The sequence below is a fragment of the Antedon bifida genome, chromosome 11 (genome assembly GCF_963402885.1).
Source record: "Antedon bifida chromosome 11, ecAntBifi1.1, whole genome shotgun sequence".
Classification (NCBI taxonomy): Eukaryota; Metazoa; Echinodermata; class Crinoidea; order Comatulida; family Antedonidae; genus Antedon; species Antedon bifida.
Genome location: NC_136236.1, coordinates 15473246 through 15499730, shown reverse-complemented (window position 1 = coordinate 15499730; position 26485 = coordinate 15473246). Strand labels below are relative to the sequence as shown.

Genomic DNA, 26485 nt, shown 5'->3' with positions numbered 1-26485 from the left:
GAAATGAATACACATGATGTAAACAGAATGGTCTCTATGTCTACCAGAGTTAATAACATCCACCTACCACTGGCGCATATCCCATTTTAAATTGATTATTCAGAGCGATTTCTTCTTTAAAACATATCCTGTGCTGTATAAACACCATAAGGTGATCAAGAAATAAGTCTTCAATTGTGGAGAGATGTAACCATGGTTTTAGTAGAAAGTGTGGATAATAGTAACATGAGATGTACACGTGTTGGATTATTCACTGAATGGACTTTGTTCCATTTTGGGAGGTCTGTGTAAAGTTGCTCAAAACAATGTTAAGACTACATTGTGTTGTAATGTAAATAACATACAAACATTTAAACAAGAGAGAGAGTTTACCAAATATAACCTATATCAGATCTATAGCAAGTATTCATTGTCATCGTTAAGAAATGGAACACTCTTTATAAAATTTGTTTTGATGAGATGACTTTTGGTCCTAAAATGTAAAATTTATCCATTGTAATGTTCGGAAATAGGTGTATGTGGATTCTATTGCTATTTTCAACAGTATGCGGCCAAAATGTACAGGTCTTGAGCGGACAAAGTGCGGGAACTTTAGGTGCATTTGAAGGGTACACAATATATGATTTTCAATGTACTTTTCTAACTTTCACAAAGGATAACTACATCACCTGGTACAGAAGAAATGGATATACTGGAAATGAGACAGAGATTTACAGAAATGGAACATTATTGACCTCTGACCTTGACCAAGAAGCATTGGCATATTCACTTAACACCTCTCCTGAAATTGAACTAACATTATCAATCACAACAGGGTTTGGACAATTTATTCACGGCAATGGATATCGATGTCAAGTTATAGACATAAATACTGGTGATATATTACTACAAACAAGAATTGGGGCCTATGTGTCCCTAAATGTATTTTATCCCCCACTAGCACCACCCACTTGTAACGTCAGTAGTTATCAGAAAGAATCTATTGGGAAGACGGTTACATTTTCCTGTACAACACTTCCAGGTAATTCACAAATAATCATTCAATGGTGCAGAGATGAAGTTGTGGTTGCAGAAGAAATAGTAGCTTATAAAAGTGAAGAAAGATTTACAGAACACTCATTTAACTATACTTTTACTCTTCTACAAGAAGATTTAGGGGCAACATACCAATGTAGGGTGACATTTCAAGGTGTTACAACATGTACAGCACAGGAAACAGATCACCCAACAATAACTACAAGTACACCAACATTTTGGCAAACAACAAATCAGCAAACCACCTTACCGTTGACTTCAGAAACTACAGTACAGAAGACCACCTCTAGCAGAACTAGCACAGTAGATGAGTCAACTACAGAAACAATGACCACAGACAATATGTTACAACAGACAACAAATAGAAGATCAACTAAAAAGGATGAGCAAACACCAGAAACTTTAACTACAGTTGGTAAAACATCTTTACCAATGACCACAGGAACTACTGCACAATGGAAAAGTTATAGAACTACTACTGAATATGAGTCAACAACAGAAACTTTAACCACAATTGGTAAAACTTCCTTACCAATGACCACAGGAACTATAGCACAATGGAAAAGTGATAGAACTACTACTGATGATGAGTCAACAACAGATACTTTAACCTCAGTTGGTAAAACATCTTTACCAATGACCACAGGAACTACAGCACAATGGACAAGTGATAGAACCATAACTACAGATGAGTCAACAACAGAAACATTAACCTCTGTTGGTAAAACTTCTTTACCAATGACCACAGGAACTACCATACAACAGATAAAAAGTGATACAGCAACTGCTACAGATCAGTCAACAACAGAAACATTAACCACAGTTGATAAAACTACAACACATCTATCAAATACTCCAAGGCATCAATCAACTATGGCAGCAACTTCTTTAGCATTGACCACAGAGCCTACAATACAACAGACAAAAAGTGATACAGCAACTGCTACAGATCAGTCAACAACAGAAACATTAACCACAGTTGATAAAACTACAAGGCTTCAAACAACTATGGCATCCATGTCTTTACCAGTGACCAAAGGAACTACAGCAGGCCTACAACAGACAAAAACTGATACAAACACTGCTACAGATCAATCAACAACAGAAGGATCGACTACTGTTGATAAAACTACAAGTCATCAAACAACTATGCCATTCACTTCTCTACCAATGACCACAGAAACTATGGTACAATGGACAGGCGATAGAACCACTACTGCAGCTGAGTCAACACTGGGAACATTTACGACAGTTGATAAAACTACAAGGCATCAGTCAAATATGGCATCAACTTCTTTACCAATGACCTCAGAGCCTACCATACAACAGACAAAAAGTGGTACAACCACTGCTACAGATTGGTCAACAACAGAAACATTGACCTCAGTTGGTAAAACTACAAGGTCTCAATCAACTATGGCAGGAACTTCTTTACCAGTGACCATGGAGCCTACAATACAAGAGACAAAAACTGATGCAACCACTGCTACAGATCAGTCAACAACAGAAACATTGACCTCAGTTGGTAAAACTACAAGGTCTCAATCAACTATGGCAGGAACTTCTTTACCAGTGACCACAGAGCCTACAATACAAGAGACAAAAACTGATACAACCACTGCTACAGATCAGTCAACAACAGAAACATTGACCTCAGTTGGTAAAACTACAAGGTCTCAATCAAATATTTCAATGACCTCAGAGCCTACAATAAAACAGACAACTACTGAGGTATTAACAAGTAACAGACAAAACCGACTGACTACATCAACTTTACACCAGACAGCAAATCCTGAAGATAAAACTGATAATTATTTGACTATTATTTTGTTGTCTGTTGCAATAGTTGTTGCTCTTCTTTTTCTGTGTTTCTTGATATACAAGATGGGTTGTTTAAGTAATGCACCATGCAATGCTAATAACAAAATCGAACCAATTAATCGAAAAAACTAAAAGGATAAATACTGAAAATATTTTGTAATGGTACAGTAAAAACAAAAAACTAGAACCACAAAGAACATATTGCTGACAAATACACAGACACTAACTACTGTACAGTGGCATTCTAGAAGGATAATAAAACAAGATAAATACTGTGCTTGAATAATATCTTATTTATAACCAAAACTTGTTCACAAATATGTAAGTTCGTATTAGACAAAGATTTTTTATTAATTAATAAACTTTACAGAATGAATAATATAGATTTTTTCCTAAATTTACTGGATAAATATCACTTACGTCCACTACTAACTTAAAGAATTTATTATTTATTAATTGTTAATTAAAATTATTCATTTTGCAATAGTTATAAATTATAGTATTAAATAACTAGTAAAATGTTATGTTTTAAATGTGTTTCAACTTTAGGTAGATCATTTTATATACAATAAAATGTTACAAACTGAATTTTTTTTTCCTCTGAATGTTATATACATTTTATATGCAGAAAGTATGCATCAAAATGAATCTAAGCAGATTTTGTTGAAAATTGAAAGGACAACTTTATCGAGAACCATATTTTGATAACATATTAGGGATGTACATATAGTTTTAGAACAATATAGCCACACACACTCGCTGTACAGCCGTCACCGTAAATTGCTGTGAAATGTTTAGTCTGTTGATTGAAGAAACACTTACACAATAAAAAAATTAAAAATTAATATTTGTTACGATTTATTTAAAAAGTGTGTTTACTAGAAATGTTCACGCTTTGCAAGACTTGTCTATTGACCCGAAAAAGTAGCTAGAAACATGACGTATGATGCTCTGGAATCATTCAACCATATCTATATAGGGTACCTTGAAGTACAGGACAATAGAATTATGGATGAATATAAATGTTCAGGGAATTTACAAAAAACGTTTCAATATTAGTTTTAGTAGAGACTTCTGAAAAACATAACAGATTGCATCATACAAAATAAATATTTTCTTGAATCTTATCCCCTGAGCAAAACTATTCATTTCAATACAATGGAACATGCCTTATAAGGAAGTTAAGTTTGTACATCAACTGCAAACACTGAAAGTACAATCACAAAAATGGCAGTCATGTTCAAAAACAAACCTACTATGTTAATGTTGGTTCTTTTGCTAATTTCAACAATAAATGGGCAAAGTGTACAACGTTTGTCTTTGAGAGGAGACCAAGTTGGAACAATTGTTGGAGCTGAAGGGTACACATTATTTGATCTTAGATGTACTGCTCAAACCTTTAATGAGAATCATTACATCATCTGGTATAGAAGAAGTGGATATACTCAGAATGAAACGGAAATTTACAGAAATGGAATACTACTGACCTCTGACCTTGACCAAGAAGCACTGGCATACTCACTTAACAACTCAACTGAAATTGACTTGACATTGTCAATCACAACAGGGCTTGGACAATTTATTCATGGGAATGGATATCGTTGTCAAGTCATAGACATAAATACAAGTAATGTATTGTTTGAAACAAGAAGTGGTGCCTATGTCATGTTACATGTATTTTATCCACCACCAGCACCATATCCTCTTTGTTCTGCTACCAGTTATCAGAATGAGTCCATTGGCCAAAATGTTTCACTATCATGTACGACTTTGCCAGGTAATTCAGACATAAGCATTCAATGGTGGAAAGATGAAGTCATGGTTGATAGCAAAGATGTAACATATGATAGCGATAGGAGATTTACAGAATACTCATTGGACTATAACTTTATTCTTCAACAACAAGATTTAGAGGCAATTTACGAATGTAGGGTTACATGGGGTAACACTGTTATGACATGTATGGTACAGGAAACATATCAATTAACAACAAAGGCAGCAACAACAGAATCACCTTTTCTTCAGACGACAAAGAAGCAAATTTCTTTATCATTGACTACTGATACTACCAGTAATATAACTACTACTACTAAAGATGATTCAACACAAGAAGCATTAACCACAGCTGGTAATATAGCTACTACCATGGATGAGTCAACACCAGAGGCGTTGGCCACAGTCGCTACAATGCTACGATCAACTCAATCATCATCTTCTTTACCACTGACTACAGGCACAACAGTACAACATACAACCATGAGTAATAAAGGTACTTCGATGGATGTGTCAACACCAGAGGCATTGGCCACAGTTGGTAATACTACTACGCCACAATCAGCTACTACGTTGTCAAGTTCTTTACCATTGACTACAGGCACAACAGAACAACATACAACCACAAGAAACAAAGGTACTTTGATGGATGTGTCAACACCAGAAGAATTGGCTACAGTTGGTAGTAGTTCTTTACCACTGGCTACAGATACAATAAAACATTATACAACTCCTCATTATATAACTACTACCAAGGATAAGTCAACACCACAGATGTTGACAACCGTCGGTTACACTACTAGACTTCAATCACATGAGGCATCATCTTCCTTACCTACGACAGATTCTACAGTCCAACAGGAAACAAGTAAAATTATTAGTGACAAAACTAATGCTAGGATTCAGCAAACACAAGAAATATTGACAACAGCAACAATTGATCAGACAAGTTTGATGCCAGAAGATATGTCTTCTGAAAGGTCCTCAGCTATTGGATTGTCTTTTAGGGCAGTTGGTCATCTGTTGATAATCCCACTATTAATCTTAGCACTGTAAAGACGCATTTCAAGTCAAACAATGTTGATCATACATTTATAGAGGAGGATGAATAATGTGTAAATAACCAGATGGACAGAAAAAATAACTCATCCGTATTGTTTTGTAGAAATCAATGAACAAGGACCATCTTTTACTTAGATGTAGAAAAGGTAGAAATCATTTGTAAAAAGCTTGTCTCAACAAATTTTATTAGAACTTAATTGGTAAAGATAAATTTTAAAAGGCAGTAATGTAATGATTGCATCTTTACGGTACAATTATTTCAGTGATCCAGATACACTCTCTGGAATTTTATTTTCAATAAATAATCAGAAGCTTATAATAGACAAAAATAATATTGTTGTGCTATATAAATTTAGTTTGAGGTGTTTCATTAATTTTTCTAAAAAATGGCTGTCAGTCGTGATTCATAATTCGAGTTCAAAAATATAAATTATTACAATGTGGTATGTGTCATAATATAAATATAAATATAATGGTTATAACAAAATTAATTACCAGCTGTTTTTTTGTTTTTGCATTGATGTAGTTTTAATCGCATACTATAATGCACTCTTATCAAGACCTTTATGGCCAAATGGATTAAAATGATGGTTTACATGTATAGTACTTAATTTGCTTTCCAGTTCATATGTACCTAACAACTGAAGGTTCTTTACCACTGTCCACAACGCCTACCATACAAGGAGCAACAACAGATTCTGAGATAGTAACGGACAAAACCGACTGAATACATCAACTGATAATTATTTGACTATTATTTTGTTGTCTGATGGAATAGTTGTTGCTCTTCTTTTTCTATGTTTTTTGATATACAAGATGGGATGTTTAAGTAATGCACCATGCAATGCCAATAACAAGATGGAACCAATTAATTGAAAACCTAAGGACCTAAATACTGAAAATCATTTGGTACAGTAAACAAAATAAACTAGAACCACAGAAAAGAAGTAAAATACACATAAACTATTGCAGTGACATTATAGAAGGACAATAAAATATGTGCTTGAAATAATAATACTAATATCTTATTTGTAAAAGGAACTGGTTTACAAATATTATTGTTATTCCGCAAGGCTGTATCATAATAAATACTAATACAATAATAATACAGTATTATTTGTAAAGGAAATAATGTGTTGTTCCAAAATAAACACTGGCAATTATTAAGTACGTTCAACTCTTTTAAAATCAAAACTCTCTAAAACCAGAAGTCATGTCTCAAACACAATTTGAAAAAGGTATTAAACTCTTGGATTGACTGAATACCATTTTAAATGCATTCTGAAATCATACATTCATTCATAATATTAGAAATCTAATGTCTCCAGTGGCTAGCCCAAGGGTGTCCATTTTTTAGAGAGTTGATTAATTTTAAATATAAGTTATATAACGTACAGTTTACAAACTTGACAGAATGAATAAAAAATTAATTTTAATTGCTTAAATATACTGGATAAATATCGCATGATTTCTTTTTCGTCAAAGCACAAAATGTTCAGTATACTTAATACTTCTAAGGATTTATTATTTATTATCATTACTAAAATTATTCATTTTGCAAGTATAAATGTATAGTATTAAATAACTAATCAAATGAATAATTCATGAATATAGTACCTATGATTTATATATATTTAAACTTACGTATATTATACTTGATATCAAGTGTGCCAAATTCAAATTCTGTGCCCTGAACTTGAATATGCATATCTTAAGAAATGTTTGTATCAAATACAGATTGTTTCATTGTATTTCTTAGATTTGTTGTGACCAACATGTCTAGACAGTCTCCTTGCATTTAAATAATATATAGGTGACTTTAAAATAGAAGAAAATAGAAGGGAAGAAATACAGGAAGTTATACATTTTCGAAAAATAACTTAGAATTCAAATACCTTTCAAAATTAGAAACTCCTACGAAAAAATTCTAAATAAAGTAAATAACAGATTGCATCACACAGGATCGGATCCACAGACCATAACTAATAATGTATCCATTACAACAAAATGGAACATTCCTTATAAGGAAGTTACGTTTATACTTAAATCTCGAACATTGAAAATGCAATCATTAAAAATGGCAGTCATGTTCAGAAACAAACCTATGTTAATGTTGGTTCTGTTGCTAATTTCAACAATAAATGGGCAAAGTGTACAACGTTTGTCTTTGAGAGGAGACCAAGCTGGAACTATTGTTGGAACTGAAGGGTACACATTATTTGATCTTCAATGCACTGCTCAAACCTTTAATGAGAATCATTACATCATCTGGTATAGAAGAAGTGGATATACTCAAAATGAAACGGAGATTTACAGAAATGGAACACTACAAACGACTGACCTTGGCAAAGAAGCACTGGCATACTCACTTAACAACTCTACTGAAGCTGAATTTACAATAACAATCACAACAGGGCTTGGACAATTTATTCATGGGAATGGATATCGTTGTCAAGTCATAGACATAAATACAAGTAATGTATTGCTTGAAACAAGAAGTGGTGCCTATGTCATGTTACATTTATTTTATCCACCACCAGCACCATATCCTCTTTGTTTTGCTACCAGTTATCAGAATGAGTCCATTGGCCAAAATGTTTCACTATCATGTACAACTCTGCCAGGTAATTCAGAAATAAGCATTCAATGGTGGAAAGATGAAGTCATGGTTGATAGCAAAGATGTAACATATGATAGTGATAGGAGATTTACAGAATACTCATTGGACTATAACTTTACTCTTCAACAACAAGATTTAGAGGCAATTTACGAATGTAGGGTCACATGGGGTAACACTGTTATGAAATGTATGGTACAGGAAACAAATGCAGGAACTGAATCACCTTCTCTTCAGATGACAGATAAGCAAACCACATATACTACAATACAACATTCAGCAGCCAGTAATATAACTACTGCTATGGATGATTCAACACCAGAATCATTGGCCACAGTCAGTAATACTACTAGGCTATGGTCAAATACACTGTTGACTTCTTTACCATTGACTACAGATACTACAGTACAATATACAACCATGAGTAATAAAGCTACTTCAATGGACGTGCCATCTTCTTCTGTAAAAATGACCAGTACTACAGTCCAACAGGCAGCAAGAAGAAGTGAGCAAACACAGGAAATATTGACATCACCAACAATTGATCAGACAAATTCTATGTCAGAAGATGGCAATTCTTCTGAAAAGTCCTTGGCGATTGGACTGTCTTTTGGTGCACTTAGTCTTTTTTTGATAATCTTCCTAATAATCATGGCACTGTACAAGAGACATAGCTTGAATCGGACGCCAAACAATGTTGATCACACACTTAGAGGAGAGGACGAATTAACTGAAATATGTAACAAAGAAGATGTACCGATTGAACTTGTTGGTAATGAAGAAATAAACAATGCTATAGAAAACAATGAAGAGAAGGTAGAAATTGCCTGTAACATTAACAATGATCCTGGGGAAAAGGACCTCATCTCAATGACTATTACTACAACTTAATGGCAAAAAACAAATAAATAAGTAATATTAAATGATTGTATCTTCACAATTATCGTTTATCGATATCAATTATACTCTCTGGAGTTTGTTTTTTAAATAATAGGAAGACTATAATAGGCAGAACATAATGTTATCTTAGTGCAAGGTACATATATATCATTGTAGTAATAACCATCACAGGCACAGCATAAATTCTAAACTGCCTGGTGATATACTAAAATTGAATTATAAAATTAAACAGTTATATCAAAATGAATTACTAGCTTACGTGGTTTATGTATTTTTGTGGTTGTAATCATATACTATAATGTACTGTTATCAAGAACTTTGTGCCCTTGTGGCTTCGATGGATTGAAATGGTAGTTTAACCATAAATAATAATTATTTTGCTTTCTAGTTTCTGTGTACCTTGAACTGAAGGTGGCGGGCTCCATAAACTACCTACAGTTATTTATAATTTTGCATCTAATTTTTCTAGTTTGGAAGGTGGAAACAAACTTAAAGTCTCATTCCCTTACGTTTTTTAGATCTAATTTAAGGTCACAAACTACATTTAATGTAAAAATAAATATTATATGGTCCTATTGAGATAACTTTTTCGTTTAGTTTTTTAAGTTGATTCTAGTAATTTTAGCGGCCCGCTATAAATCCCAAAATGCATTGCGCACGGATTGATATTTTTGTTTTTCTTCTGTAATTCACTCACTTTTCGATCGATCGTGAGGCCAAAACAAATGGAAGACTTTTCAGCGAAAATACCGGGTTTTTGCCTATTTGTATCAACGGAGTCTGGCAAAAATAGAAAGTAAATTAATGCAGCAACTATACAACGTCCGGCTAGGTATATTGCTAGCGTACGATGTTCGTACGTTACCGATGTTTCCTGAGCTAGGCCTACAAAACTAAGCCTAGCTAGGCTCGGCCTAAAGACCGTCCATGAGAGGTCATTCGCCGCGAGCTACTTAGGTAGTGCATTGTTTCTCACTTTTTATCATAATTTACCATAAAACGTACATTTAAGACAAGGAATGACTTGGTTTAATGTTTTTAAAGTAATATATATATGTATTACTTTTACAAAACATCACAAATTGTAGGGAAGGGGTCTTTAACATCATTGTATTCAAAGTGAACACTTCTACAATAGGGTGTTATGAATTTTCTATCTGTTTTTTTCTACGATAAAAAAAAGTATTGTTCAATAAAAATATAGTGATGTCTTAGTATGTGACGCTTTTATTTTTTTTTTTAAAAAAGAAGAAAAAATTGTTAATATATTATAAGGAAATTATGGCCTTTCACTTTTAAAATTTAGTACTCCTAAAGTTCATTCCCAATCTTTAGGCTTCATACTTCTGTTAATCTACCTCTGTGGCTAAATAACTAAATATAAGGAGTTTATAGAAGATGAGAGGCTATTCCTTTTTCTAATAAAATATCATGTTCCTTACTGGCTATTATACAAAGCAATTCGTAGAGCCAGGATAATAATACTACTTTCCCCTTGCACTAAAATTTATTAAATGGGAAAAACTCCCAGAAATGAAATCTAATCTGTGCTGCATGAGTAACACTATAGAATATTTTGTTCAAAAAGTAAATAAAGACGAAACCATTTTTAACCAAGAGTCAGTGCCTTAAATGAACACATCTACACTAGGATATGAAGCATAAGTAATTAAAGGTATTCATTGCAATAAAAAAAAAAGTAGATATTGTCATTTGATTGTAATAAAATAGTATTTAAATATTTAAATAAAAACATTCAATATGTATATTTTATAAAATCAAATTATATGCAATTTATAGTTCACAAATGTTTTATTAAATTGTATGTAACTTTTTAAAGAATAAAAATTAATGGTATGTCCCAAAGAAGGAAGTTTTTTATAAATTTTATATAAAATCTTAACAATTGAAATGAAAATCATTAAAACCTGCAGTCATGTTGGGAGATACACCTGCTGGAATACTGTGTATTATTTTGCTTGTTGTAAATGTACATTTAACTACACAGCAAGATCAAAGATCAGTTATTAGTGGAGAAAGAGGTTTAACTGTTTTAGCACAAGAAGATGTACATGTACTTGATTTCAAATGTACAACTCAAACCTTTTCTGAGGATCATTACATCATCTGGTCAAGATTAACTGAATATTCTGGAGTTGAAAGAGATATTTACAGAAATGGAACACTACTGACCTCTGACCTTGGACAAGAAGCACTGGCCTACTCACTTAACATCTCCACTGAAGTTGAATTTACATTATCAATTGCAAAAGGACTTGGACAATTTATTCATCTGAATGGATATCGATGCATGGTTATAGAAATAAATACCAATGAAATGTTATTTGAAACAGACAGGGGTTATATCTATGTGATTGTATCATATCCACCACCAGCACCATATCCTCTTTGTTCTGCTACCAGTTATCAGAATGCCAAGTCCATTGGGCAGAGCGTTACACTGTCCTGTACAACTCAGCCAGGCAATCCAAGAATAAGCATTCAATGGTGGAGAGATAATGTTACGATTGTGAGTAAAGATGTAGAATATGATAGTAACATGAGATTTACAGAATACTCTTTGGATTATACCTTTAATCTTCAACAACAAGATTTAGAGGCAACATATGAATGTATGGTGACACTAGGGTTTTATATTGTTACAACATGTACAGTACAGGAAACATCCAACTTAACAACAACACAAACGGCAACAACAGACCAGACCACAACTTCTCGGTCAACAACAACAATGGCAACAAAAGATAGAATGATTTCGCAAACAACAGAGAAGCAAACTTCCTTATCACTTACTGAAAAAATTACAGTGCCACAAACAACTTTTGGAACTACTGTGATAGATAAGCCAACAACACAGACATTGACCCCAGCCAGCACAACTACTAAGATACAATCAAACATTCCATCAAAAACTAGCAAAACAATTCCAGATGATGATACTACTTCTGACACTACAGCACAACATAGAAGACCTACTTTTATTCATCAAACAACTTTGATGTCAGAAGATACTATGACTTCTGATAAGTCTTTGACCATTGGATTGTCTCTTGGAGCAGGTCTACTACTAATAATCCTAATAATCTTTCTTATGTATTATCGAAATTGTTTAAATCAAATGTCCAGCAATGATGATGAAAAGAGGATAGATGTCACTGAAGTAACTGACATACACAACAAACCAATTGAAATGAACACTGAACATGTCTATGATGAAATGAACACTGAACATGTCTATGATGAAATGAACACAATACATGTTTATGGTAATGTTAAGGAAGCTACTAAAGAAATAAACATGGAGCATGTGTATGAAAATTCTGAAGGTGGCAACAAAACAGAGAACAAAGAGAAGAACTATTATAATGATCCAGAAGAGAAAATCTACATCAACACTAAAAAACATTTGAAAAAAACAAAGAAACAGACAGAAGATGTATAATATGAGATTTTTAGGCCATTATCACCTGACAGATCATGTGATAAGAACTAAAGAAGTCACATGATAATGGCAACTATGTCACCTAATATTCGCAAAGACAATGTAATGGAAATCAATGATGTTAGTCTAATAAACTGTCTAAACATTGATTTTATGTATGACTCATGTGAATAAAGTGATTGGTCAAACTTGATTGTTTGATCAATATATAAATAACTAATAATGACAACATGTTATAATGATAATAGATGATGTTGCCTCATAATGGCAACTGAGGATGTCACCCTAACATGTCTAATAAACTAATTTACAGGTCACTTAATTGTCAACTAACACAGCTTTTAGATAACAAACAATAAACTATTATGTATTTAAACTATAGTAATGTGCTCATAACCTTGAAATTGAAAATTGTATTTATACCCAATATATATGAAACAAAACAAGCTTTGTAGAGTAAAAAGGTTTCTTTATCTAAAAACTTTTAGCAGAATTTTTTATCTGTAATTATTGATTGAATAAAGTATAGTGATGAGATGTTTTCTTACTATGTGTCGCTTTTATTTTTCTTTTAAAAACAGAAGAAAAGATTGTTAAAGATGTATTGTCCCCCTGAAAAAAAATAATTTGGTTGAATATGCCATTTTAATGTCACATAATTAATAATTATCCACTTTGACCAAAAATTGGATCGAAAAAAAATGTACTTACCTGAAAAAATGTAATTTAAACCAAAAAATAGTCAAATTGGCTGCCAGCAAATGGATTTTTGGTTGTATTAAACAATTTATTTTGTCATTTTATACATGAAACATTTTTTTTTTCATTTTGTTTTTCTACAGAAGTAATTAACTTTATTAAAACAACAAAATAACCTATTCAAAGTCTGATTTAATTAATTTTTATTTTTCATGTTTTTGGGGGATAATACATCTTTAATATGTTAAGCTTCATACTTCTGATAATCTACCTCTGTGGCTAACAACTAAATATAAGGTTTTTATAAGATGAGGGGACTGTTCCTTTTTTCTAATAAAATATTATGTTCCTAACTGGCTATTATACAAAGAAATTTGTAAAGCCAGGATAATAATACTACTTTACCCTGGCACTAAAATATATTAAATGGGAAAAACTCCCTGAAATGAAATCTAATCTGTGCTGCATGAGTATGACTATTAAGAATATTATGTTGTTCAAAAAGACGAAATCATTTTTACAAAAGAGTCAGTGCCTTAAATAAACACATCTACAATAGGTTCTACAAAGCTTGAGTAATTACAGGTATTCATTGAAATCAATAGTTTTATTTATAAGTCGATATTTGTCATTTAATTATAATCAATCTGTATTTTAAAAAAAACATATATAACATCCAATAATTTTAACAAATCGAATTATATGCACTTAAAAGTTTTATAAAATTACATTATGGCCTACAGGTATATGCAATTTAAAGTTCACAAATATGTTTTATTAAATTTTATGTAACTTTTTAAAGAATAAAAATTAATGGTATGTCCCAAAGAAGGAAGTTATAATTTTAAAATAAAATATTAAGGTAAAGGTAAAGGTATTTATATTTGTCCTCAAGCTTAACTGGAAACTGAGGAAATTCAGATTAGGCCCTCCACGGACCCACGGCAGCCAGCAGTGCAGCGCCTACCAGATCAGCACACCGGGAGACGATCCCCTACTCTTTTCGAATAGTGTACCAAGTTCTTTAACGTGCACTGTTAAGTACACGGGACCAACAGCTTTACATCCCAGGATGAGGCAATGAGAGTAAAGCATCTTGCCTAAGGATGCAATTAGTATGGTACAGATAACCTCGAACCCATGCCTATCACATGCTAGTCCGATATTACCATTACACCATCACTCTCCAGTATATACAGCACCTGCCGCGATTTCTAGACGGTCTCCCATCCAGAACGCAACCGGGCCCAACGTTGCTTAACTTCGGTGATCTGACGAGAACCGGTGTTTCAACGCAGTATGGCCATATAAGAATTGAAATGAAAATAATTAAAATCTGCAGTCATGTTGGGAGATACACCTGCTGGAATACTGTGTATTATTTTGCTTGTTGTAAATGTACATTTAACTACACAGCAAGATCAAAGACCAGTTGTTAGTGGAGAAAGAGGTTTAACTGTTTTAGCACAAGAAGATGTAAATGTACTTGATTTCAAATGTACAACTCAAACCTTTTCCGAGGATCATTACATCATCTGGTCAAGAATAACTGAATATTCTGGAGTTGAAAGAGATATTTACAGAAATGGAACACTACTAACCTCTGACCTTGGACAAGAAGCACTGGCATACTCACTTAACAACTCCACTAAAGTTGAATTTACATTATCAAATGCAAAAGGACTTGGACAATTTATTCATAACAATGGATATCGATGTATGGTTATAGAAATAAATACCAATGAAGTGTTATTTGAAACAGACAGGGGTTATATCTATGTGCAAGTAACATATCCACCACCAGCACCATCCTCTTTGTTCTGCTACCAGTTATCAGAATGAGTCCATTGGGCAGAATGTCACATTGTCTTGTACAACTCAGCCAGGCAATCCAAGAATAAGCATTCAATGGTGGAGAGATAGTATTAAGGTTGTGAGTAAAGACATACAGTATAATAGTAACATGAGATTTACAGAATACTCTTTGGACTATACCTTTACTCTTCAACAACAAGATTTAGATGCAACATATGAATGCAGGGTCACATTGATTAATGTTGTTCTGACATGCACAGTACAAGAAAAAACATCTCAGTTAACAAAACAAAGGGCAACAACAGACCAGACCACAACTTCTCAGTCAACAAAAACAAAAGAAACTCAAGAAGATGATACTACTTCTGTAACTATAGCAGAACATACAAGACCTACTTTTGTCCATCAAACAACTTTTAAATCAGAAGATACTATGACTTCTGATAAGTCTTTGACCACTGGATTGTCTCTTGGAGCAAGTCTTCTACTAATAATCCTAATAATCTTTTTCATTTACCAGCGAAATTGTTTAAATCAAATGTCAAGCAATGATGATGAAAAGAGGATAGATGTCACTGAAGTAACTGACATATACAACAAACCAATTGAAATGTTAAGGAACGCACTGAAGAAATGAACACAATACGTGTTTATGATAATGTTAAGGAAGCTACTAAAGAAATGAACATGGAACATGAGTATGAAAAATCTGAAGGAGGCAACAAAACAAAGAACAAAGAGCAGATCTATTATAATGATCCAGAAGAGAAAATCTACATCAACACTACAAAACATTTGAAAAAAACCAAAGAAACAGACAGAAGATGTAAAATATGAGATTTGTTAGGCCATTATCACCTGACATATCATGTGATAAGAACTAAAGAAGTCACATGATAATGGCAACTATGCCACCTGATATTAGCGAAAGACAACGTAATGGAAACCAATGATTTGTCTTATAAACTGTGTAACTACTAAACTAATCTGACAAACATGTTATAATGATAATAGATGATACTGCCTCATAATGGCACTTTAGATTTTCACAGATGATGTGACCCTAACATATCTAATAACCTAATTTACAGGCAACTAAACACAGCTTCTAGATAACAAACAAACTGATTTTCTTAATGACTGCAACATTAACTTGCTTGGAATTTAAACTAATAATAACTAGTAATATACTTAGAAACCCGAAAATTGAAAACTTCATAAATTATATTTATACCCAATATATATGAAGAAAAAAAAAGGTTTCTTTATTTAACAATGTGTACTAGAATTCTTTATCTGTTTTTTTCTATGATAAAAAAGTATTGTTGAATAAAAATATAATGATGGGATGTTGTTGTCTACTATGTAATGCATTTATTTTTCTTTTAAAAAGAAAAGAAAAGATTGTTAATAAGTTATAAGGAAATTATGGGCTTTCACTTTTTAAATTTTGTATTCTTATGTTACAAAGTTCATTCACAATCTTTAAGCTTCATACTTCTGATAATCTGCCTCTGCGACTAATAATAAGATGAGGGGACTATTCCTATATTCTAATAAAATATCATGTTCTGTTCACTGGCTCTTATACAAAGCAATTTGTAGAGCCAGGATGCAATTTTTTTTTTCGTACATAAGTTGGGGACCTAATCCTCTAAATAATCTCTCTCACTATAAAGTAAAAGAACTAGCTCATGGGATTCGAACCCCATACATCGACATGTAAAGTCCATAGTCTAATCCACAGTCGCCTCAACAGAAAGCGTTTGTATTACAGAATTGTAGTTAGCTCAATTCTTCCGTCACACCTTATGGATATGACTAATGAATATTCATGTTTATTTTGTGACGTTTCATGAGGGGGTCCCCAACTTATGTACGAAAAGAAATATCGCAGCCAGGATAATAATACTACTTTCCCCTGGCACTAAAATGTATTAATAGGAAAAACTCTCTGAAATGAAATCTAATCTGCTCTGCATGAGTAACACTATTAAGAATATTGTTGTTCAAAAAGACAAAACCATTTTTTACCAAGAGAGTCAGTGCCTTAAAGATGTATTGTCCCTTTGACGGATTCCAAAAAAATAAAAATAAAAGATTTTGAAAAAAAGTGGGTCATTTTGAAGTATCCTAATAGTTATTAACTTTCACCAAAAATTAGTGGAAAAAAAAATCATTTCACTGAAATACAGACGTTTTTTTGTTCAAAAAATAACTTTGACTTCCAGTCAAAGTTTTCGTTCAAAACATATCTCATAATGCAACGCGCTTGTTTGGCTACTCTGTATGCATAATCATAAAACTTTCTTGTGATCTGTGTGAAAATACCTTCTCAACCGTGACGAGTTGTAAACAATCCTAATTAGCATCATGCATAATGCATACTCGTGGTTTGAAATCTTTGTTTACTTTCGCTCGCGACGATTTTCCAGACGAAATATAATTAAATTAATTTATCTGTTAATTACGTAAACTTGTTTTTGGCTTGAATTTTCGACTTAAAGTGAAAACTTTAATATTACTTTGGATATGGTCAATTTAAATTTAGAATATTTTGACCTTCATTTTTTGTGCTTGAAGGGACAATACATCTTTAAATAAACACATCTACAATAGGATCTACAAAGCTTGAGTAATTATAATGTATTCATTGCAATCAAATAGTTCTTTTTAAAAAGTGGATTTATTTATCAAATTTATCATTTGATCATAATAAATTTGTATTTAAACTAAATCAAAACATATATAACATTCAATATGTATATTTTATAAAATCAAATTATATGCAATTTATAGTTCACAAATGTTTTATTAAATTTTATGTAACTTTTTAAAGAATAAAAATGAATGGTATGTCCCAAAGAAGGAAGTTATCATTTTTATATAAAATATTAAGAATTGAAATGAAAATCATTAAAACCTGCAGTCATGTTGGGAGATACAGATACTGCTGGATTAATGTGTATTATTTTGCTTGTTATAAATGTACATTTAACTTTACAGCAAGATCAAATAGCAGTTGTTAGTGGAGAAAGAAATTCACAAGTTTCTACACAAGAAGATGTACATGTACTTGATTTCAAAAGTACAACTCAAACCTTTTCTGAGGATCATTACATCATCTGGTCAAGATTAACTGAATATTCTGGAGTTGAAAGAGATATTTACATAAATGGAACACTACTGACCTCTGAACTTGGACAAGAAGCACAGGCCTACTCACTTAACAACTCCACTGAAGTTGAATTTACATTATCAATTGCAAAAGGACTTGAAAAAAGCCAGGCAATCCAAGAATAAGCATTCAATGGTGGAGAGATACTGTTAGGATTGTAAGTAAAGATGTAGAATATGATAGTAACATGAGATTTACAGAATACTCATTGGACTATGTCTTCACTCTTCAACAACAAGATTTAGAGACAATATATGAATGCAGGGTCACATGGGCTAACACGGTTGTGACAACATGCAGAGTACAGGAAAATCCAACTTAATAACAACACAAAGGGTAACAAAAGACCAAACCACAACTTCTCAGTCAACAACAACTGCAACAACAGAGCCAATGATTTTGCAAACAACAGAGAAGCAAACTTCCTTATCAATTACTGAAAAAGGTACAGTTCCACAAACAACTTTTAGAACTTCTGGGATAGACAAGCCAACAACACAGACATTGACCTCAGCCAGCACAACTACTAGGATACAATCAAACATTCCATCAAAAACCACCAGAAGAACTACACCCACAATTCAAGATGTTAGATACTACTTCTGAAACTACAGCAGAACATACAAGACCTACTTTTGTCCATCAAACAACTTTGAAATCAGAAGTCTTTGACCATTGGATTGTCTCTTGGAGCAGGTCTTCTACTAATAATCCTAATAATCTTTCTCATGTACCAGCGAAATTGTTTAAATAAAATGTCAAGCAATGATGCTGAAACGTGTATAGATATCACTGAAGTAACAGACATATACAACAAACCAAATCAAATGAACACTGAACATGTCTATGACAATGTTGAGGAAGGCACTGAAGATATGAACACAATACATGTTTATGATAATGTTAAGGAAGCTACTAAAGAAACAAACATGGAGCATGTGTATGACAATTCTGACGATGGCAACAAAACAGAGAACAAAGAGAAGATCTATTATAATGATCCAGAAGAGAAAATCTACATCAACACTACAAAACATTTGAAAAAACAAAAGAAGCAGACAGAAGATGTAAAGTATGAGATTGTTAGGCCATTATCACCTGACATATCATGTGATAAGAACTAAGAAGTCACATGATATGGCAACTATGTTACCCGATTTTGGCAAAAGACAATGTTATGGAAATCAATGATGTTAGTCATATAAACTGTCTAATAACCATAATTTACAGGCCAATAACAGACAATAAACTAATTTTTTTAATGACTGCAACATTAACTTAATTCCATTTAAACCATAATAATAGACTCAGAACCTGGAAAATGAAAACTTCATAAATTGTATTTATACCCAACATATATGAAAACAGAACATCAAGCTTTGTAGAGTAAAAAGGTTTCTTTATTTAAAAATTTCAGAATTGTATTTCAAAAAGTATTGCTGAATAAAAGTATAGTGATGAGATGTTGTTTTATTATGTGATGCTTTTATTTTTCTTTTAAAACAAAAGAAAAGATTGTTAATATGTTATAAGGAAATTATGGGCTTTCAATTTTTAAAATTTGTATTCTTATGTCAGAAAGTTCATTCCTAATCTTTAAGGTTCATACTTCTGATAATCTGCCTCTGTGGCTAATAACTAAATATAAGGTTTTTATAAGATGAGGGGGCTATTCCTTTATTCAAAGATAATATCATGTTCCTAACTGGCTATTATACAAAGCAATTTGTAAAGCCAGGATAATAATACTACTTTCCCCTGACACTAAAATGTATTATATGGGAAAAACTCTCTGAAATGAAATCTAATCTTCTCTGCATGAGTAACACTATTAAGAATATTTTGTTGAAAAAGACAAAACCATTTTTACCAAAAGAGTCCGTGCCTTAAACACACACATCTACAATAGGATCTACAAAGCATGAGTAATTACTCATTCATTGAAATCAATAGTTTTATTTTTTAAAATAAAGTCGATATTTATCATTTAATTATAATCAATCTGTATTTTTAAAAAACATATACAACATTCAATAATTTTAACAAATCGAATTATATGCACTTAAAAGTTCACAAATATTGCTTTTAAAACTTTTATGTAACTTGTTAAGGAATATAAAAGAATGGTATGTCCCAAAGAAGGAAGTTATCATTTTTATATAAAATCTTAACAATTGAAATAAAAATCATTAAAATCTACAGTCATGTTGGAAGATACACCTGCTGGATTACTGTGTATTATTCTGCTTGTTGTAAATGTACATTTAACTACACAACAGCAAAACAGACGAGTTGTTAATGGTGAAAGAGGTGAAACTGTTTTTACAAGTGAAGGTCAAGTAATTGACTTCAAATGCACTACTCAAAATTTTACTGAGGATCATTACATCATCTGGTTCAGAAAAAGTGGATATACTGAAGATGAAACAGAGATTTACAGAAATGGAACACTACTGTCCTCTGACCTTGGTCAAGAAGCATTGGCATACTCACTTAACAACTCCAACTATGAATTTACATTATCAATTGCTAAAGGGCTTGAACAATTCATTCATCTGAATGGATATCGATGCATGGTTAAAGAAATAAATACCAATGCAGTGTTATTTGAAACAGACCATGATTATATCTATGTGAGTGCATCATATCCACCACCAGCACCATATCCTCTTTGTTCTACTACAAGTTATCAGAATGCCGAGTCCATTGGGCAGAGTGTTACACTGTCCTGTACAACTCAGCCTGGCAATCCAAGAATAAGCATTCAGTGGTGGAGAGATAATTCTAGAATTGTGAGTAAAGATGTAGAATATAATACTAACATGAGATTTAAAGAATACTCTTCGGACTATGTCTTCACTCTTCAACAACAAGATTTAGAGGCAACATATGAATGTAGGGTGACATGGTTTCACATTGTCTTGACCTGTACAGTACAAGAAACATCTCAGTTAACAACACAAAGGGCAACAACAGGTCACATGACAACATCTCAGTCAACAACAATAGTTGCAACAACAGAATCAATGTTTCAGCAAACAACAGAGATTACCACACCCTTTATAGTGACTACAGTACAACATACAACTATTATTAGTAGCACCACAGCTACAGATGAGCCAACAACAGAGACACTGACCACAGATGGTAAAACTACTATCCTTCCACCATCGACATCTGATAAACAACCTACAATCAGAGCAGAATTATCAACAACAAATAGAAAAACTATTAAGCCAAAAAGCACAGTAACTCTGGAAAATGTAAACACTACAACTATACAAAATCAAAATAAGACACTGAATACAAAGATATGGCAGCAATCCTTAGCAACAGATAGTGCTATAAAAGATACCTCACCTACAGAAGATACCACAGACAGAACCAGTAAGCTAATCTACTTCATAATACTAGCAGCTATTGGTTGTGTCTGTCTTCTAGTATTTGCAATTGGCAGTTGTGCTTTTAAAAAAAGACTTCAGCGAAAAAAATCTGTTAAAGATTATCACGAAATGCAAGTCGGAAATTTGACCGAGGAGGACAACTCAAAGAATAATTCTGATAAGGATCTGAGAATATCTGGAGAAGATAATACTGCATTTGGTGAATCGTCACAAAATGATCGAACAGAAATGTTGAAAGCAGAATCAGATATAGCTTCTGTAGCAGAGAGTGGAACATACACATATGTTCAGGTAACACCAAAGTTATTGAGAAATGCAAAATTACAGCAAGTCAAAAAGAACCAAAGAGTAGATGGACAAGATGATGATGAAAATCAAGGACCATCCCATAAACAAAATGCAACAAGTAAGGGATCACAGAATGACTACACACAGGTGACTCCAAAGTTAAAGAGAAATCCTAAATTGCAGCAAGGTGAAAAGAACCAACGACTAGATGATGATGAAAATCAAGGACCAATCCAGAAACAAACAAACACATATACACAGGTGACTCCAAAGTCAAAGAGAAATGTCAAAGTGCAACAAGAAGCAGGTACCAAATATTTAGCACAAGATCTCCACGTAATCGTGGACAATAAAATCTATGAAGGTTTGCATGATGCTACAGATTCACCTAGCGGAACACCACCAGTTGAAGATGAAAGTAAAAGTACTGGTAATGGTATCCGAACAATCCCAGAAATTGCTGGCGTTACTGCAGGGTCAGAGATTCAGATTGATGGAACTGGTATAAACGACACTGGACTAAGAGATAGTCATGTGACAGAAGAAAACCCAGAGTATGCTTCATATATGGAAGAACCAAATCCTTCAGGAACCAAAGGCTTGCAAGGTGACACATCTGAACGCCATGACACTAAAGGAAGCCACGCAAACCCTGACGGTACACAATATGATGAAAAGGGTATAAACAAAAACACTGGAGTTAGAGATAGTCATGTGACAGAAGAAAACTCTGTGTATGCTTCATATATGGATGAACCAAATCCTTCAGAAACCAAAGGCTTGCAAGGTGACACATCTGAACGCCATGACACTAAAGGAAGCCACGCAAACCCTGACGGTACACAATATGATGAAAAGGGTATAAACAAAAACACTGGAGTTAGAGATAGTCATGTGACAGAAGAAAACTCTGTGTATGCTTCATATATGGACGAACCAAATCCTTCAGGAACCAAAGGCTTGCAAGGTGACACATCTGAACGCCATGACACTAAAGGAAGCCATGCCTACCTTGATGGTACACAATATGATGAAAAGGGTATAAACAAAAACACTGGAGTTAGAGATAGTCACATAATGGAGGACAATCAAATATATGATGAATATTAAAATAGTTGTTTTATGATGATAGATATGTTACATTATAATATCCCAGAGCTTTATATTTTAGTTGTTAAAAACTGTTGGCAGACAAAGTAGCAAATATGATAAATATATTATATTGTATGTTACATATAATATTCCAGAGAATAATCAATTATATAATTATACCTTTAAATCAGTAATTTTGATTATTACATTAATTTTATTTTTACATAATGTTTTTCTAACTTCAACTTCCTCAACGTTTTATTCTTTTGAAATTTGGTGGAGGCAATGATTGATTAAATAGTTTACACTTAGTACAAAAGTTGAATATTTAGAATAAAATAAGATAGATAGATATAGATATAAAATTGTCGAAAAAAAACCAAAATGTGGCGACTGAATTAATAATAGTTGGTTTAACATAATGTCTTTGTTGTCTTTCTAGTTTAAAATGCTCTCTATTAGTTAATTTTTAATAAGATGTAGAAAATATATCAACATAAATCAATCATTTTTTCAGGCACTGAATTGTACACTGTACATGCAAAAATAATGTTTTCTTTTAACTATAAATATAAATACTTTCTATACAATTAGCTTTTATTCATATCGTCTATGTAGAATCTAGTGATTTAATTGGACAACGAAAGTCACATGACATTCGTTATTTAGTGCATTTGCACCTTCAAGGGATTTTTGCTCTATTAAAAACTAAAATACTGACTTATAGTTTGCACAACAATAAAAAAGTCTTACAAAATAAACCTGGGCAGGAAGGGATATGAGAGACATTTCACAGCAAACTAGGCTTACAAAAGATTCATTTACATAAACGAAAACTTATGCTTTGTAAGAATTCAATAGTACAATTATTTAACTTTTTATCCAATTACTCAATCTTTCAACGTATGGAATATCCATTATTTTGTATAATGCAATGTTACCTGATTAGCGAATATCAAACTCCAAAGATTCTATTGGACATAGATGTATAAAACAAGAACACTATTAACATACATAAATAGGAAGTTATCATGATGATACTTCCTGATTGGATGATGTAAGTGTAAGGTGTGAGGAAAAAAATATACATACACAAATACCGGTATATAGAAGGAACATAATTACCATTGGTTGTGAGGAATATACCATTATATTAAGACAATTAAATTGAAATATACCATTAAATTACAATTTAAAAATTTGAGATAAATTTATTTGTCTTATTTTTTGTTTGGTTAACTAACAATGTTGATTGAAACTGTGACATATATAGGAATAAATCAATGATTGTTAATTTTGTTATTTTATTCAAATTTTCTTGAAACTTATGGTATATTCCTTATAAGGAAGTATCTTAAATAAAAAAAGATTGGAAAAATTTAAACGTTTACAACTTAATATCAGATCAAACTGCAGTCATGGTGGGATGTAAATGTGTTGATATTTTGTGGATTATTTCACTCATAATAAATGTACATCAGACAACTCAAGAACAACCTAGACAACTTGTGAGAGGAGACTCGCCTACAATTATTGATGTCACTGAAGGTGACATAATTGACCTTAAATGCACTAATCAAACTTTTACTGAGGAACATCACATCATCTGGTACAGAACAACTACATATATTGCAGACAAAGCAGAAATTTACAGAAATGGAACACTACTGTCCTCTGAAGTTGGCCAAGAAGCACGAGCATATTCACTTAACAATTCCACTGAAGTTGAATTTACAATATCAATCGCAAGAGGGCTTGGACAATATCTTCACTTAAATGTGTATAAATGTGAAGTAATAACTAGTACTGGTAGTGAATTAATAGATATAGATGGCTTTGTCCTTCTGTCAATACAATATCCACCACCAGGACCCTATCCTTTTTGTACTTCTACTGGTTACCAGAGTGATTCAATTGGAAAAAATGTTAACTTGACCTGTACAACACAGCCAGGTAATCCAACAATAAGCATTGAATGGTGGAGAAATGAAGTCATGGTTCGGAGTGAAAATGTAGAAAACAAAAATGATGACAGATTTACAGAACATTCATTGGACTATACCTTTAACCTACGAAGAGAGGATTTTGAGGCAACATACCAATGTAGGGTCAAATGGATGGAAAGTGTTACAAAATGTACAGTAGAGATACAATCAATAGTAACAACAGAACCAGAGACATTGACCACACTAACATCAGAGACATCAACCATACCAACACCAGAAACATCGACCAAACCAACACCAGATACATCGACCACACCAGCACCAGATACATCAACCACACCAGCACCAGAAACATCAACTACACCAACGCAAGAGACATCAATCACACCAGCACCAGAGACATCAACCAAACAAACACCAGAGACATCAACCAAACAAACACCAGAGACATCAACCACACCAACACCAGAGACATCAACCACACCAACACCAGAAACATCAACCACACCAACACCAGAAACATTGACCAAACCAACGCAAGATAGATCAACCACACCAACACCAGAAACATCAACCACACCAACCCAAGAAACATTGACCAAACCAACGCAAGATAGATCAACCAAACCAGCACCAGGGAGATCAACCAAACCAGCACCAGAGAGATCAACCAAACCAGCACCAGAGACATCAACCACACCAACACCAGAGAGATCAACCAAACCAGCACCAGAGAGATCAACCAAACCAGCACCAGAGACATCAACCACACAAATACCAGAGACATCAACCAAACCAGCACCAGAGAGATCAACCAAACCAGCACCAGAGAGATCAACCACACCAGCACCAGAGACATCAACCACACCAACACCAGAGACATCAACCACACCAGCACCAGGGAGATCAACCAAACCAATACCAGAGACATTGATCACCAAAGCTTTAGACACAACTGCTGCAAGTCTATCCCAATCAGTTGCTACAGATGAAATACAAGAAAATATAACATCTACAGACAAACTAAAATATCTATTAGCAATTCCAGCTGTTATTTGTGCTTGCCTTCTAGTTCTTGTAATTTGTGTTGTCTTGAAGAAACGAGCTAAAAAAGGAAAGTCTAAAACAGATGGTGATAAAGTTCAGATGAAGTATTGGATACAAAGGAAAGATCAGGATTCCAACGAAAGTCAGGGATTATCTACAGAGGATAATCCAGTGTGTGATGGACCATCTTCAAAGGATCAACCAGAATTTATCCTACAACCTGAACTGAAGAAACCGTCTGACAGACAAAATAGAAATGAAATTTACACCTTTGCTCAGATAGATCATATGGGAAATCAGCAAGATAAGGAGACAGAATGTCCAACAGAAGATGACCCTGTAATG

The 26485-nt window shown here is 33.0% G+C and overlaps 3 protein-coding genes and 1 pseudogene across 5 annotated transcripts in view; 2 read left to right on the top strand and 2 right to left on the bottom strand.

The window, feature by feature from the left end:
* The window catches only part of LOC144855353 (GRAM domain-containing protein 4-like), a 100818-nt gene that overhangs the window by 12933 nt on the left and 61400 nt on the right, over positions 1-26485 (bottom strand). The gene's annotated exons all lie outside the window — the stretch shown is intronic.
* On the top strand, positions 7655-13288 carry LOC144855355 (uncharacterized). The gene is made up of 2 exons (XM_078713193.1): positions 7655-8315; positions 11692-13288. Exons 1-2 carry the CDS (start codon positions 7754-7756, stop codon positions 12669-12671), a joined length of 1542 nt encoding a protein of 513 aa, XP_078569319.1. The 5' UTR covers positions 7655-7753; the 3' UTR covers positions 12672-13288.
* On the bottom strand, positions 14561-14681 carry LOC144856591 (5S ribosomal RNA; annotated as a pseudogene).
* Positions 20484-26478, top strand: LOC144855352 (uncharacterized). Its single transcript, XM_078713187.1, has 3 exons — positions 20484-20869; positions 24868-26327; positions 26358-26478. Coding segments are annotated over exons 1-3 (1764 nt in total). The 5' UTR covers positions 20484-20567; the 3' UTR covers positions 26360-26478.

What these genes read in the sequence shown, in the direction of transcription:
- LOC144855355 (XM_078713193.1), top strand. Translation starts at nt 7,754, where the DNA reads ATGCAATCATTAAAAATGGCAGTCATGTTCAGAAACAAACCTATGTTA. An exon ending in ATCATGTACAACTCTGCCAG is followed by an intron (nt 8,316 to 11,691) that starts GTAATTCAGAAA and finishes CAACTCAGCCAG; the next exon opens with GCAATCCAAGAATAAGCATT.
- LOC144855352 (XM_078713187.1), top strand. Translation starts at nt 20,568, where the DNA reads ATGTTGGAAGATACACCTGCTGGATTACTGTGTATTATTCTGCTTGTT. An exon ending in TACTCACTTAACAACTCCAA is followed by an intron (nt 20,870 to 24,867) that starts CTATGAATTTAC and finishes TAACAATTCCAC; the next exon opens with TGAAGTTGAATTTACAATAT.